This window comes from Prionailurus viverrinus, chromosome B3 (assembly GCF_022837055.1).
Source record: "Prionailurus viverrinus isolate Anna chromosome B3, UM_Priviv_1.0, whole genome shotgun sequence".
Taxonomy (NCBI): domain Eukaryota; kingdom Metazoa; phylum Chordata; class Mammalia; order Carnivora; family Felidae; genus Prionailurus; species Prionailurus viverrinus.
In genome coordinates this window covers 93,709,246-93,725,823 of record NC_062566.1, presented here as the reverse complement: position 1 = coordinate 93,725,823, position 16,578 = coordinate 93,709,246, and the positions used below count along the sequence as shown (strand labels likewise).

Genomic DNA, 16,578 nt, shown 5'->3' with positions numbered 1-16,578 from the left:
TTATTTTTAAGAGACAGAGCATGAACAGGGGACGGGCAGAGAGAGAAGGGGACAGAGGATCTGAAGCAGGCTCTGTGCTGACAGTAGAGAGCCCAATGTGGGGCTTGAACTCACGAACCTGAGCTGAAGTTAGATGCTTAACCCACTGAGCCACCACCCACGTGCCCCAAAATAGCCATTTGAGAGTAAGCCAGCAGAGCATTACATCACCCCAGTGAAGTGTGGGCTTCGTTATATGCACCAGTAAGCCTACATGGCTAGCTTCTGCATCCTACTTTTACAGATTTTACACCTATTATGCCAAACAGCATTTTAAACACTGATGTATAAACTCCCTAATAAGATAAAGCAAGGACAGAAATGAGAAGTGTTTATCAGAAACAGGATACACCATCACTTAATAGTCTTCAAACAGTATTGCACTTTAATAGTTTTGACAATATACTCTTGGAACAATCTGCAAACAACTCATTTTAACAGACAAAGAACGCTTTTAAGCTGACATGACTGTCCTAAATTGTTTATTAGGTAAGAATGTTACAAACATTGCTTACATTAGTGGTACCAGCGGAGCTGGAGAGGATTGCACCTTCTCCATGCTAGGTGGCCAGAACCACTAACAGTGTGGTGGAACTTGTGACTCTCTCCAAAGGCTGCGTTCTTGCAGCCTGCAGATGTCAGTCCTTGCATCCCCATGCTTGTGGACTGGTTTGGTGATCCAGTGGGTGTCACGATTTCTACTGATGGCTTTATGGAATGGATCAAAGAAGATAACCTCAAGAATTTGTATGTGGAATCTTCACAAACCCAATAAGAATTCAGGATTCTCAGAGCCCCACAGTGGCATCCAGCTTGCTCATGTGCAACAGACTGAAGGCTTCCAGTAAACTTTTAGCTGGTTAGCACCATGATGGACAGGCTTGCCCTAGGTCACACCCTTAGGAACTGGGAGTTTGCAGCCACCACATGACACACAAATCCAATCTATGACCTAACCTTGCTTGGCTTTGTACAAGGGAGGTAGTTTTGGATTCAAAAATACTCTATTTAGATTTCATTTGTAAATTTTAACTATCTTTAAAAAAACTAATTTTTGGGGCGCCTGGGTGGCTCAGTCGGTTGAGCGGCCGACTACGGCTCAGGTCATGATCTCGCGGACCGTGAGTTCGAGCCCCGCGTCGGGCTCTGTGCAGATGGCTCAGAGCCTGGAGCCTGTTTCAGATTCTGTGTCTCCCTCTCTCTGACCCTCCCCCGTTCATGCTCTGTCTCTCTCTGTCTCAAAAATAGATAAACGTTAAAAAAAAAAAAAAATTTAAAAAAACTAATTTTTGAACTCAAGTGTTATAAAGCAGAACTTTCAGTAGTAAAGCCTCTTACTGTATGAACATGCTGCCAGGTTGTGCTTTTTCTATCATCTCTGTTTAGCTAATTGAAGGTTATCCTGATAGTGAAGGCTAAACTGTTGAAAATAGAAACAAATCACAAAAAAGAACTTGTTGCCATTTGTAAATATTTTTCTCTATAAATGTTAATTTATACTCAACAAAATGAAAAAATAAATAGAATCCTGTCGCACATACTTAGGAATGCAACTGACATACATAACTCCCACTTCTATTGCTTTTTATTAGTCAGAAGAGACTTATTTATTCCCATTGGTTGATTTTGTAATAAATTCATCTTATAAATCCAAATTAAAAATGCATCTATTTTAATTAAATGTGGGTTTATCTGCTACTTTGGGAAAAACAAATATTTATAAGTAACTTGCCATTTGTGTATTCATTTGGTAAGCATTTACTGACACTGTAATGTGGCAGGCATTATGCTCTAGGCTAAGGATATGTTTGACAGGCTACCCTACCAAACTGATAGCCTTTGGCTAAACACAAACCTATTGGGTTTCCACATAATGGTGCATTTAGAAGAATAAAGACTTTATTGCTTTAAGAATACTCTGAAACCACTGATCTGTAAAGTGTCCTGTCTCTCCTAGTCAGTTGACTACCATCATGTTTTTGCAGAGGTCCAGCTGGAGTAAGAGCCCAAGCCCTGGATAGAGATGGAAATCTGATAGAAGATTTTGTATTTGATGGAGGAGTTGGGGATATTGGAAATCGCATTCTTCATGTGAGAAATGCACCTTCCCCTGCTGCTACTTCTTCTCTTGCAATTTCTGGAATGATTGCAGATGAAGTGCAACAAAGATTTAAATTGTAAATAATGTAAGGAGCTAAGTATGCATTTTAATTTCCACATTCAGCAACAAGAATATACTAATTGTATTCTTTAAGGAAAATGATTTGAAAATCTTATTGTTAGGTATCTCATTTAGATAACAACTGAATTGTTAGAATGCTGTAACATAGAAAAATAATTTTTTAAAGTCCATGCTCCTTTGTGAATAAAGAAGCAAGGTACAGTTGTGTCTGTACTGAATCCTTGACTGTTACGGACCTCTCCTCACCAGCCATGATCTGGAGATTTGACTCTTAGAATTTCTGGAAACGATGGCACAAAAAATTGATTATTCCCTTAACTTTTTGTCTTTATAGTATCTAAGCTTTTTTTTTTTTCTCTCCTAGATCAGAAAATATAGTATATTGTAGGTTGCAAACCTCCTTTTAACTTTGAAGGATCAAATGAAAGCTCACATTATTTAGAGCAACAGTATTTGTATTTGGGAGTTTAAAATTCTTGATTTAAAGAAAATTATGAAATTTCACATTTTTAAGTAGTTTGAATAAGATTCTATCTTAGCTATAATATTTGTAAGAAATAACTTTGCAAAGGAAATGCAAACCCTTTATTATTCCCAGTCTTTTTATAACTGACTTGGTGTAGGGTTCCCATTAAATCCAAACAGCAGTACACTATGAATGGTTGTTGCCTACTCTTTAGTCTTCTGTGGTTGCAAAACTAAAAGAACTTAGAACTGATAGGTTTTTATGTGAGCAGTTTTAGAATTCTGCCACTGATATATAGAACTCTGTAATTTTAAAAATTTACCTCTATATCTCTGTTTTTCAGTCATACCAGGTTTCTCAAACGTTAGCCAAGATCACTATTTTATTCATGCCTACTTGGTTTTCAGGGATCCTATGAACTTTTATGAGGATATTTCTTCATTTTGAGGAAATAACTAACTTTGAGGCATTCACTTTTGTAAACCGCAAAAGTGCCTTACATTCACGTGTACTTCATGAGTATTTAAATTATTGCCCAGTGCCAATACTGTATACTGTATATATGTGTGTGGTATCTGTTGAAATGATTCTTGCAATTCAGAAAGTTGGAAAATAGAAATATAAATGAATTTATGGCAGCCCATTGATTGGGGAAACTTTATTACAGCACCACCAGTTAGGCGAGACATTTTCATCCCTTCCCTCATATATACTCTCTCAGGATTAATCTTCCACTCTTCATTCTTTCCTCTTATCTCTCCAAATCTGTGTGATAGATGACTAAGAAGGATGTGCATTTTGACTGAAAGGAAAAACTTCTGTTTTCTTCTTTTTCACTTCAAGCCTCAGTGATTACATTGTCTGAGCTACCTCAACCATTAATTTGAAAGGCTACACCATCAGCTCATGTTCAAGAAGTAGCACATCCCAGGTAGAGACTAGGCAATTATTTGACACTTGGGATGAACATATTGAAAGCATTTAGAAATCATTCACAGAAGAAATTAGCCCTAATGGTTCTTCATAACAACTGATTCCTCCAAGAAATGTGACACACAGGATATTTTTCTGTTCCATCGCAAGACTATTAAGAGATGGAAAATTTTACAATTCTCTATTTCATAAACAGTGAGATTACATATATACTAAGCTGTGAAAGACTGAAATTATAAAAATAACTGTCCTCATTAAAGCAACCCTCATTCCATTTGAGTCTATATTATACCCCCAAAAATATAAGTGAAAAAAGTTATTGAAAGTGTTTTGAATGTGCAGGTTATTCTGTTTGCAAACATTTTATATTTATATCAATAGGGTTTTGTTGTGTAATACTGATATAATATTTAAAAGTTTTGTGTATTTCTGAGATAAGAAAATGTAAATTAATATTAAAATATTTTAATGAGTTTTTGTGTTGTAAACATAATTTTTAGTTTCATAAAACTGATTCAAGTGAATTTTTTGTGTGTAAAACATGAACTATCATAGCTTTAAATAGCAGCCAACCTTAGAAAAATGAAAAAAACTATTTGCATTTAATATAAAAATGAGGTTTATATTTTAGGTAAAAAGTAGAGCACTTCCCCATTTACAAAAATGGCTTTCCACTTGGTAGTGGTGGCAATATCTGGCTCACCTCAGTGTCATCTTCATACCCCCAGAGCACCAGGGAACATGGTTTCTGTTCCATAGCAGAATATATATATAACACATAAACACACAGTGCTTTGCAGGCAGTGGAGGGGACAGTAAATCAATCAAATCGGAATTTCATAAATCATTATAGTTTCTCTTAGGAAGACATTCTGGTATGCTATCTTTTACACGGGGTGGGGGTGGATTTCTGGGCATAAGCCTCATATAAGGGTGATAGGGCACATGATCTGTCTGAGAGCCTGCTCCAACTTCTTGCCAGCAGGTGGATTGTAAAAGGACCAGAGTTAGCTACAGCAACAAACCATGAAAGTGAGTGACAATGACATTTATTGTTTCCTGTGGCCTTGCTTTGGTTTGCTTCTGACTGGCAGCACTTGTAGCTTTAAATACATTGAGGAAGTAGGAGAGAGTAAATGGGAGAAATGTTGAGTAAGTCCTTCTTGAAAATGCTTTTCAGTGCAAGAATATTACTGTTAAAATTTTCACTGCCTTTTAAAATTTGAGATGTGCTTAGATTATTCAAGTTATCTCCCAAAAGCCATTCTAAATTCTAAAAAGACAAAATTAGTACTTGTCAAATAACTAGCATATTAATTTTAACTCAAATTTATGACCAAGTATAGTATCAGTATGTTTAATACTCCAATTTTTATTTTTATTTTATTTATTTTATTTTTTTTTTTTAAATTTTTTTTTTCAACGTTTATTTATTTTTGGGACAGAGAGAGACAGAGCATGAACGGGGGAGGGGCAGGGAGAGAGGGAGACACAGAATCGGAAACAGGCTCCAGGCTCTGAGCCATCAGCCCAGAGCCCGACGTGGGGCTCGAACTCACGGACCGTGAGATCGTGACCTGGCTGAAGTCGGACGCTTAACCGACTGCGCCACCCAGGCGCCCCAATACTCCAATTTTTAAAAAAGATTTTGTTTTTAAGTAATCTCTACACTTAATGTGGGGCTCGAATTCACAACCCCGAGATCAAGAGTAGCATGCTTTACTCACTAAGCCAGCCAGGTATCCCTAATACTTCCATTTTTTAACACTTGAAGCAAGTGTTTATTATTTAAAAAAAATTTTTTTTAATATTTATTTTTGAGATAGAGACAGAGCATGAGGAGGGAGGGGCAGAGAGAGCGGGAGACACAATCAGATCATGCAAGATCACGACCTAAGCCAAAGTTGGACGCTTAACCGGCTGTGCCACCCAGGTGCCCTGTATTATTTTTAAAATGTTTTTTAATCAGTGTTTTGAATAAGTACAACATTCATATGGTTGAAAATTCAAAGTTCCCCAAATGTACTCCATGAAAGAATCTCCTCTCCTCCAAGCCACCCATTTCACTGATTCATGAGGCAACAAAAATTGTGAGTATCTCTTGTGCAGCCTTGCAGAGATATTATACATAAAAAAATATTGCCTCCATTTCTTTTTACACAAGTGGTAGCATACTCTGCATACTAGATTATACACCCTGGTCTTTTCACTTTGCACTGTCTCTTTGATAATGTTCAAGTGACCTGAACACAGTGGCCTGGTTCTTTTCAAATGATTTTATAGCTTCCATTCTGCGAATTTACTATTATTTGTTGAACCAGTCCCTGATACCTACTGACAATTATTTAAATTGTTTATTTCTCGGGCATTTTTGTTTTGCTTTTGGTGTGACAGTACTGCAATCAATAACTTTGTGTTAAATCATTGCACATTCGAGCAAGTGTGCCAAAAGGACATATTCTTCGAATTTGCTGGGTCAAAGGGTATGTGCCTTTGCAACTTTGATAGTGTCAAGTTGCCTTTGGTAGAGGTTGAACCAATTTAAGCTCTCACCAATAATATATTAGAGTATCTGTTTCTTCATATTCTCACCAACATAGTATATCATCAAACTTTTGGATCTATGCGGCTATTCTAATAGGTAAAAAAATAACGGTATAATTTAAATTTAAATTTCTTGTAATATGAGTAAAGTTGAGCATCTGTACTATGTTTAAGAGACATATTTCATTTCTGTGAACTGTGTTTTTTTGTATTTGCTATCCTTTTTTTCCCCTTAAGTTTGGTCCTATTAATTTGTAGAAACTCTTTTAGATATTGGGGAAATAAACTATTTAGAAAATGAGTTACAAACATTTTTTTCCAGTTTGTCATCTGCTTTTTGCCTTACCTTGTGATGGTTTTTGTTTTTGCCACACATTAAAAAAAAATGGATTTACCAATCTTCTAGATTTTATATCATAGTAGGTCTTTTGTACTCTGAAATTATAAACAAATTATTTTATGGTTTTAACTTTTTACATTTAAGTCTTTGATACATAATGGAATTTATCCTAGCGTATCATGTGGGGTATGGATCCAACATTTTTTTCTAGATGGCGCTTTTGTCTGGTTGGGATTTTTACAGGAGTAATTCTTGGATTATCCCCCTCATGCAGGTGGATCACATTTCTGTTTGCCTAGCTCAGAGATCACAACTCAGATGCCTGTAGAGACTAGGCAGGTTACATAAAAGAGTGAAGAGTGGGGGCGCCTGGGTGGCGCAGTCGGTTAAGCGTCCGACTTCAGCCAGGTCACGATCTCGCGGTCCGTGAGTTCGAGCCCCGCGTCGGGCTCTGGGCTGATGGCTCAGAGCCTGGAGCCTGTTTCCGATTCTGTGTCTCCCTCTCTCTCTGCCCCTCCCCCGTTCATGCTCTGTCTCTCTCTATCCCAAAAATAAATAAACGTTGGAAAAAAAAAAAAAAAAAAAAAAGAGTGAAGAGTGCCAGGTAGGGAGTATAGCCAACTGGAAATGGGATGGCATACTTTTCTAAAGAGGGCAGCCACTACCGACTGCCTGCTTGCTGACTATTCCTTTGCAGGAATGCAGCAGCACCCAGTGTTGCTGGATTTTTGTCCAGAAGCTGGAAATCCATTTTTATTTTCTTTATTTATTTTTATTTTATTTTTTATTAAAAAAATTTTTTTTCAACGTTTATTTATTTTTGGGACAGAGAGAGACAGAGCATGAACGGGGGAGGGGCAGAGAGAGAGGGAGACACAGAATCGGAAACAGGCTCCAGGCTCTGAGCCATCAGCCCAGAGCCTGACGCGGGGCTCGAACTCACAGACCGCGAGATCGTGACCTGGCCGAAGTCGGACGCTTAACTGACTGCGCCACCCAGGCGCCCCTGGAAATCCATTTTTATATGAAATCTCTTGATTTAAAAATATTAACAATTTTAAAATTTAAATATAGATTTGGGTAAACAGAATGTGTCTTCAGCCAAATTTGACTCAGAAGGCTTCCAATATCCTCCTTGGCCAAGAATGAAACTTCCTACTGACCACTTTACTCTCTTGTAAGAAAATATAATGACAGTCTCGTTTGACAGCCTAGTAGTTTACAGCTGGAGTTCCGGACGAGGAGAGAAAAGTAAAAAACCGTCTGTATTAAGTCAAAGTCTGCCGTCACTGAAAAAGTAATTGGAGAAATACAAGCATTTTACTATCCTACCCTTTATCCCAAGTATATGGGAATGTGGATGTGACTTTATTAGAAGAAATTCGTGATTCCGTGGGTACTTGGATTAGAAAAATAAATTTTCCAACTCTGTCTTTCTGATTTTTGCCAAATGACAAACTGATGTGTGTTTGAGAAGAGGATAATTGTTGAGTTACTGATTCTGGAACTGAAGTATACAGCATGTACTCCCCCGCCCCGCCGCCCGTTTTTTCTTTCCCTTCCTCACTGGTGGCTGAGGGCTTTCCGCGTCTCACCTTTCAATCCCCAAAACATCACACTATGAAATAGTTAACTACCTCCTATGTATACACATACGTTAAACATCGTGTCCAGCCCGAATGTCCCTTTCTCTCCCCGTCCTGAATTGCTTCCCATGACTGTCGTCCTCGACGAGTGGCACCCAGTCAGGATTGTCTTGGGAAGGTCGAGAGAAGGGAGCGTTCGTATTAGACACAGTAAGTTGAAGAGTCGATCTGGGACAGGCCCCCAGCAAGTCCCTAGCACAGGCCGACACCCACGGCCGGGCCCCCGCGCCTCTGAAAGTCCGCGACCGGCCGGCGCCTCTGCCTGCTCCGCGGCGCGCATGCTCCGTGCGGGGCTTCTCCGGCGACCCGGGATAATGAGTGCCGGGCCGAGGGGGCGGGCCGAGAGGCGACTGCTGGGGCCCGGAGCTCGGCGGCGGCCCCGGGGCGCTGTGCGCGGCGTCTGAAGGGGCGGCGGCGGCGGTGGCCAGCACTGTGCGCGCCAGAGTGTGGCTCGCTCGCCCGATCCCCAGGGCCCTCTGGAGGTGACTCGAGCGGGCCGGACGGCGTTGCCTGTTGGGAGGGCGGGAATGAGGCGATGAAGAGACGAGCTGCCGCCGCCGCCGCTCTCCGCCTGCCGCGGCCGTAGCGGTAGTTGGGGCGGGGGCGAGGGCGAGGTCAGCTGTACCCCGCGCAGGACTGCGAACCCAGACAAAGGAGGAGGAGCCGCCCGAGGAGCGGGCCAACGCCGCCGGGAAAGGAGGCCGACGTCTCGGTCGCAGCTGGGGGTAGCCCGGGTTCTCGGGCCGCCGCGCTTCCTCTGCGGACTCTGCGCGAGGCGAGGCCGCCCGGGCCGAGGAAACCGCCCCCGGAGCCCCCGCCCGCCCGCCCGCCGGCGCCGCCCCCGAGCCGCCTCGGCCGTAGCTGCGGCCCGGGCGGCGGCGGCCGGCGAGGCGAGGCGGCCCGCGCCCTGCCTGTCAGGCCACCCGCCCGGCCCGGCTCGGTCCGCGGGCCGCCCCTGATGCAGAGGCGCTGCCGCCGGGGCCATGCAGCAGGCGCCGCAGCCGTACGAGTTCTTCAGCGAAGAGAACAGTCCGAAATGGCGGGGACTGCTGGTCTCGGCCCTGCGGAAGGTCAGTGCCGCTCCTGGGCGGCCGCGGGGGCCCAGGGAGGTGCCGGGGCGGCCGCGAGCTGCGTCTGCGGAGCCCGGCAGCAGGCGGGCGGGGGGGGGGGGGTGGGTGCCGGGCCCGGGGCCCCCTGCGAGCTTCTAACGGAGAGCCGCACATCCTCCCAGTGCCCGGGTCCCGCGGGTCCAGCTGTTGCTCAATGGCTGGCTGTGGGGGTGGGGGGCTCCACAATCGCCTGTTGCATCCAGAAGGACGTTTTCTCAAGTTTTTGCCTGGCCCCGGAAGGAAGGTTTTGTTATGATCATAAAAATGGATTTCATGTTGCAGTCATTTTGTCAGGCGACTTCCGCCGTTGGCCAATTTGTTGTCCTCAGGCTGGATTCGGGCAGGAGAAAGTCTCGCTGGTGTTTACATAGTTTCTAAAACAAAAGTTCATTTCCAGACCTGGTAATTACTTTTAATCAGGTTCTTTGGGGGGTGTTCCCCCAGGCAGTTTGCTTGTCAAGGGTGTCCACTCACTTAAGGGGCAGTACTGTTTTGTAGTATGAATGTGTTTCACGTGTGAAATGTCAGTGAGCCGTAAGACTCCGTTTACAATTCTTGAGGTAAATTTAAAGTGCCTTCTTAACTTCCTGCCAGAAGTGTCTTATCTGTTTACAAGAGATTTCCCCTATAAAATTTGGTGTTTCTTCACTGGATGCAGTTTAGAACTTGGAATCATTTTAAGGGGGCAAAAAAGGGGCAGCTCATAAAAATCAGTCTTTCAAGTTTGGGTGTATATCGCCTGAGTGCATCTCTCCTGTAGGTGATGTCGGTCTTCGTTTGTGCATTTAGATAGTAATCACACTGTCATTTTTAAAATAAACCTTTTTGTAAAGTCAAGACAGAGACTGCAGGATTAGACATGACACCTGCTGAGCATGGGCTTCCATTGCCATTGATGCAGGTTTAGCCCCATCCGCATTTTGTGCAAAATAACCAAGAATAAACTTCAAAATAATAAAGAAAAATAAACATTAACTTAAAAGACTGCACTTGGAAAATAAATGTTCATACAATACATTTCTGTAAGTGAAAGGAAGAGGTATATTTTAAAAGTAAAAACATTTTCCACCTGCATTCAGTTTTAGATTTTCCATTGTTTTCATAATTCTTACAAGGAGATACTGCCTCCCTTGGGCCAAACACCAAGTCATGTCTTTTTAGAGAACTTAGTGGAGGTAACCAGTGGCAGTTACCATTTCATTGGCATGCTGGGTGTTGAAGTATTAAATTGACTTTACTTCCATGGGCAGCCTGATTCTAAACGGAGGGGGAAAGAAACGGGTATGTGCTGAGTAGTGATAATGAACTCTGGCCTGAGTTGAAAGTAAAGGGGGATATGCTTAGATAGTAATTGACTTGTCCGTGAACAGTTGCACTCAGCAGAAGTGTGAGTGCAGTTATCAGGTAGGCATGTATTGTTGGCAGTGTGACGCACGTATCTACCTACAGGTACTTTCTGGTAGCAAATAGTCTTTGAATGTATGTTGCATAACTTATTCAGTAGGTAGCTTTTACCCTAATGATCCTGCATGCACAGATTTACTTCTTCAGGTTAGGCTAGAAACAAAGCCAGAACAAGCCTGCTAGTCCATTGCTTTGAGACTGTTATTTTGCATTTATTTTCTGTGCTTGTTTACCTGGAGCTCAGGTGTTTTGTACATTTGTATTGTCTTATACCACAGTTCTCGTATATCCCATGCTTATGGAATCAATACATCTAAGAAAATGTGGTCTTAGGTGAATTGAATTCAAAAAGCAATTTTTATTTAATTCATTAATTTACTGTTATTACAGAATTGAGATATATTCCTAAGGAAGACATTTTTCATATTTTGGGAAAATTTTTGGTGTTAGTAATTTGAATTACGTTCAGTGTTGTGGCATTTGGGTATTTGTGGTATTGCAACATGTAGGTTTGTAGTGCCTGCTAAGAGTTACAGTTCATAAAGAGTTCAAGGTTCACTCTTTCTTTGTAGGATGTGTTACATTCTGGTATGTGTCTGCCACCCATACCTTTGTACAATGAGAAATCCTGCCATTTCTTGGGACGCTCTGTCTTTACATTGAAAGCCTCTAGAATTTGGCTTCCTTCAGCTGACAGATAGTTATAAAGACGACCAGGATTAGTAATTGACTTGTAGCAGTAGTTTAGACCACTAGGATTTTTCTCCTCCAGTTGGTTTTTCCTCCATTGAACATGTGGTATACTTCATTTTTTTTTCTTTTTTTACTGCGCTTTATTTTTATCCCTGCATTTTTAAAAATTGAAGTATAATTGCAATTAACATTAATTGAACACATTTTAGGTATTTGGCACCATGCTGGAACTAAAATTACACAGATGAATAAAAGCAGGGGCCCCACTCTAAAAGTGTTTACCATCTACACTGAGAATTCTAAACTTTCTCGTTTTGGTTTATATAAATAAGATAGCATTTAGGAACTCAAAGTTATGTAAAGAATATCTGTGTGTGTGTGTGTGTGTGTGTGTGTGTGTGAAAAGAGCAATGTAGTTCAATTGGCTCTATCAGATTCTACTTGGTGGAACCTCGAAAACTTGAAGTATAATTTTCAGAAAAGTAAAATCATAACTGTCATGCAAATATAAATGAACATGTGTTGGTGAGTTTGATTTAATGCATTCCTTAATGAGGGAACTCATAAGATGTTAAGGCTTCTTCATATGAAAATTTTAGGAGGTAGGTATTTATAGATAATTTAAAAGTAGTATTAAGATTGTTGGGTAAGATACAAAATTAGTTAATATCCTATAGGAATATAAACACTGAGTTGTGGATTGTCTTTTCTGTTGATTTGAAATTATCTGTTTCTGTACCAGACAAAACATCTCTATGTTAATCTTACAGATTTCTAAAATAATGCAGTCATTACGGAGTAATCAGAGCTTTGAGTACAGCATTGTACTGAAAGACACCTAGTAATCTCTTTTGCTTATTTTCAAGTTTTGGCTAATTTTTATGAAAATCAAATAATATGGTAAAGTCACCATTGTTGGCCCTGGAAACTACAGGGGTCTTTTTTTTTTTTAATTTTTTTTTTCAACGTTTATTTTTTTATTTTTGCGACAGAGAGAGACAGAGCATGAATGGGGGAGGGGCCGAGAGAGAGGGAGACACAGAACCCGAAACAGGCTCCAGGCTCTGAGCCATCAGCCCAGAGCCTGACGCGGGGCTCGAACTCACGGACCGCGAGATCGTGACCTGGCTGAAGTCGGACGCTTAACCGACTGCGCCACCCAGGCGCCCCTTTTTTTTTTTTTTTTTTTTTTAAGAGAAAGTGCACACGTGAGCTAGGGAGAGGGGCAAAGGGAGAGAGAGAGAAAGAGAGAGGGAGAAAATCTCAAGCAGGCTCCACATCCACGTCAGAGTCCAGCTCAGGGCTTGATCCCACAACCCTGGGATCATAAACCGAGCCAAAATCAAGGGTTGGATGCTCAACTGAGCCACTGAGGCACCCCAAAACCACATTTTTTAAACCAACTTTAAATATGTATTTCGCTACATAGAAACACTAACATTGAAAAATAGATATATGGAAAAATGATTTTGAAAATAAAAATGTGTTCTGTCACTTTTTGTTTTGTTTTTGTTCTTTCACTTTTTGTTGTTATTTAACTTTTATAACAGAACTTCATGTAGAGCATTTACATACGTAAAGAACTAGAGAGGGTAAAGCAGAGGGAAATGACATTACTAATGGATGATACATGATTGTTAACATTACTGCTAAATTATGTATCTTCCCTAAAAGAGCAAGAAACATAAATGCCTTCACCACTACTCCCTAAGAAAATTGAAGCTATCATATTACTTGGGAGGAAAAAAGAGCACAGGAGTATACTTGTAAGTGCAGCTTATTACCTATGTCTTTGAAATGCCTTTGGTACTTTGTGTATGTGCTATTGATTGTATGCTGCGAAAAATCAGTGTAAGCATTCTACGTATGGGAAACATACCTTAAAATCATTTTAACAGTTTTTTAGTCCCTGATGTTTCCCTTGTGGATGTCTTTTCCTTCAGGTGTTCTTCACCAGGCTAATTATGGAAAAGAAAATATCTGATGTCTTACTATCTGTAGCTACAAATGTCATAGAGAGAAAGAATTGGTTGAATTACATTGTTCCTGACTCTAACTTAATTAGGTTAAATATGAACTCCCCACCCCAAATGTTACAGTTTGCTCTTAGATAGCTGTCTAAAATATAAGAGGTATGAGAGAACGTCTGAGTTAATTAAATAGCAGTCTGTGGCAAGGAAAAAGAGGGTCGGGGGTTTTGGTTTAGAAATGCTTTTGTGAACTCTGTAAGATCTAGTGTTTCTGCCTTTGTACTAATGTCTCCTGGAGCCATTTTAGAAGACTGCTCTGGATCTTTCTGGGGCCCAGAAAAAAATCATTGGGTGCTTTGAGAAAATAAACTTGGTGTCACTAACATAAGAAGGTCAAGGAAGGCTTTTCTAGGGAAGTAACATCTGTGCCGAGTTGTGGAGGATATATTCAAATATTTATTGAGTGCCTCATAGGTTCCCGGCACTACTCTTGATAGGTTGTAGTAAGGCCCCTGCTCTCATAAAGCTTCCCTTCTAAATGGCTGTGTGGGAGAGGACTGAGAAAGTCAGACAATAAAAAAGTAAACAATTATCTGAAAGATCAATAGGAGTTGACAAAGAAAGGGGGTGGGGGTGGAGAAAGAGTTTGAGACTGAGGGAAAGGTAGGAAACACGACTTGTTTTAAAGAACCAAGATGAAGTGAAAAGAAGAGGCTAGTTGGTAAGACCAGGTTAACGTTTCTACCTGAAAATACGAAGTCCTGTAGTGTTATTTATGTAACAAAATAATTAGATTAACTTGATCAAATTGCTTTTTTAAAAGATAACTGCAACTGAAAGCTGGCAACAAATAGGATATCCTATGATTTTTTGTGACGTCAGTCCTGTTCTGGATTTCCTAAAGCCAGTGAATATAAAAGTAGAACTCCAGGGAGTCATTTGGAATTATTCCAAACTATAATAATGACCCAAACTGACCCAAGGGGTTCAGCCAGAACTGGATGAGCATTAGGAATGCATTTTAACTTGCTGCATTTAGTTCCCTGTCAGCCATGATTTAGTAGTTGTCCTCCATTTTCAGTTTAATTTTGGTATGGTATATTTGGAGCGATAATATTCCATTAAAGTGTTTTATGCTGACTATCCAAAGCATTACCTGTGTTACCACTTGACATAAATCCACTATGTGTCTTTTATATTAACCATGGCCTCTCTTTCAAGGGAACGGTAGTTTGATTATATCCTCTGTTAGCCTGTATGTTTGAATCAGGAAGGAATTTTAATGGAACTAATGGATTTAGCATTATCTCATGTAGTCACGTTAAAAATTAACAACCTGAAACTTTTCTTCTTTTATGTAAGAACATATGATAGTAGAAAGCCTTTGTAATGTATGAAGTGTTGTGCACTTGACATTTTAATGTGTGGAGATGAAGCAATACAATGAAAATAACATCAAGATGTAGATATGAGCACTAGTATTGTCTCTTCCAAGGAAAGTTTTCAGTCTCCCTGTTTTCTTAAGTCCCTTTGTAAACTCAAACATTACCTCTTACTTACATAGCACTTTGCTTTCTTAAGTAACCCATTAGCAGCATTTGGCGGTTGAACTTCTCTTTCTTGAAATCCTTTTCCTTGTTTGGCTTCCAGGATGCCAACCTCTGTAGGTTTTCTCCCTCTGGCTATTCCTTCTAGGTCTTCTCCCTTTGTTGATTCCTCCTCATCTTCCCTAACTACTTCATCGTGACTTCCCCAGAGCTTAGTTTTGGGACCTTTGTTTCTATTTACAGTCACTTCTTGTGGATCCCATCCAGCCTCATGGCTTCGCATGTCATCCGTATCTGATGATTTCCATATTTTTATTTCTGACTCAGACCTCTCTCCTGAGCCTAAGCAACTTCTTGCTTGATACTTGCACGTGTATTTGTGATAGGCATCTCAACCAATACTGAGCTCCTTCTCTTCCCCTGCAAAACCTGCTCCTTTTGTAGTATTATATCAGTAAATGGCTACTCCATCCTTTTAGTTGCTCCAAATAAAAATCTGGAGTTATTCCTAAATCTTGTCTCTCTAATCTGTCAGAAAATCCATTTAGCTGTACTTCGAAAACAGTAGCTATATTCATTCAGTCACCATTTCTTACTCTTCCACTTCTACCACCTGAGACCAAGTCATCATCAATCTCCTGGAGTATTAAAATACCCTATAACTGGCCTCCTCTCTTCTGCCCTTGCCCCATTCAGTCTTTTCTTAACATAGTAGAGGTAAGTAAGATCATGTCATTCCTTTGTTCAAAACTCTCATTGCTTCTCAGAATAAAAGTCTAAGTCCTCTCAATAGGTTATTGCACTCTATGCTGCCCTTTACCTTTACGCCCCTGACTTCATTTACTACTGTCCCTTTTTTGCTCTGCTCCTGCCCATAGTGGCTATCTTGTACCCACAGATAGAGACATTCTAATCTGTAGACATATTCTAATCTCTGGGCTTTTGTATTTGCTATTTTGTCTGCCTAGAACAACCTTCCTGCAGATTAAAAACATGACTGGTCCTCGTATCTCCTTTAAGTCAAACATCATCTTGAAGAGGACTTCTCCTGAAGCCTATTTAAAACTGCTACATCCCCTGCTTCCTGGACATTCCTATGTAGATGTTCACAACATAACCCAATCCAAGTTTATTATCATCTTCCAAAACCTCCAGTATAAATGATATACTCAGTTTTCAAGCCAGAAACCTGTTCATCATCCTTCCCTTCTGTGTCACCTAGGCTCAAATCTAATCAGCATGGAGCCCTGATTCTCCTAAATTAGAGGGTTTGTTTTTTGTTTTGTTTTGTTTTGCTTTTTTTTTTTAACTTTTATTGCTATGTATCCCCAAAAGACATTTTTTTATATGTATAATTTATTGTCAGGGTGGCTAACATGCAGTGTATGCGTGTGCTCTTGGTTTTAGGGGAAGATTCCCATGATTCCTCACTTACATACAACACCCAGTGCTCATCCCAACAAGTGCCCTCCTCAGTGCCCATCACCCATTTTCCCCTCTTCCCCCACCCCCATCAACCCTCAGTTTGTTCTCTGTATTTAAGAGTCTCTTATGGTTTGCCCCAAAAGAAATTTTTTAATTTCATGTTTTTATGTTGACATTTAAAAATTTTCACGTTCAAATAGTTGCAGAAGATATAATTTTATATATGTTCTAGGGGGCGCCTGGGTGGCTCAGTCAGTTGGGCGTCTGACTTCGGCTCGGG

The 16,578-nt window shown here is 40.6% G+C and overlaps 2 protein-coding genes across 5 annotated transcripts in view; both read left to right on the top strand.

The window, feature by feature from the left end:
- L2HGDH (L-2-hydroxyglutarate dehydrogenase) overlaps positions 1–5,055 on the top strand; it is a 45,157-nt gene extending 40,102 nt beyond the window's left edge. The window contains exon 8 of one of the 2 annotated variants that reach the window (XM_047861674.1): positions 2,025–5,055. In XM_047861674.1, the coding sequence (XP_047717630.1) occupies positions 2,025–2,220 (196 nt within the window). In that variant the 3' untranslated portion in view covers positions 2,221–5,055. The remainder of the gene's footprint in view (positions 1–2,024) is intronic. The other variant, XM_047861673.1, reaches the window with a different exon arrangement.
- A 3,951-nt stretch (positions 5,056–9,006) lies between these two features.
- The window catches only part of SOS2 (SOS Ras/Rho guanine nucleotide exchange factor 2), an 89,528-nt gene continuing 81,956 nt past the window's right edge, over positions 9,007–16,578 (top strand). For all 3 annotated transcript variants that reach the window (XM_047862139.1, XM_047862137.1, XM_047862136.1), the window contains exon 1: positions 9,007–9,220. In XM_047862139.1, the coding sequence (XP_047718095.1) occupies positions 9,134–9,220 (87 nt within the window). In that variant the 5' untranslated portion in view covers positions 9,007–9,133. The remainder of the gene's footprint in view (positions 9,221–16,578) is intronic.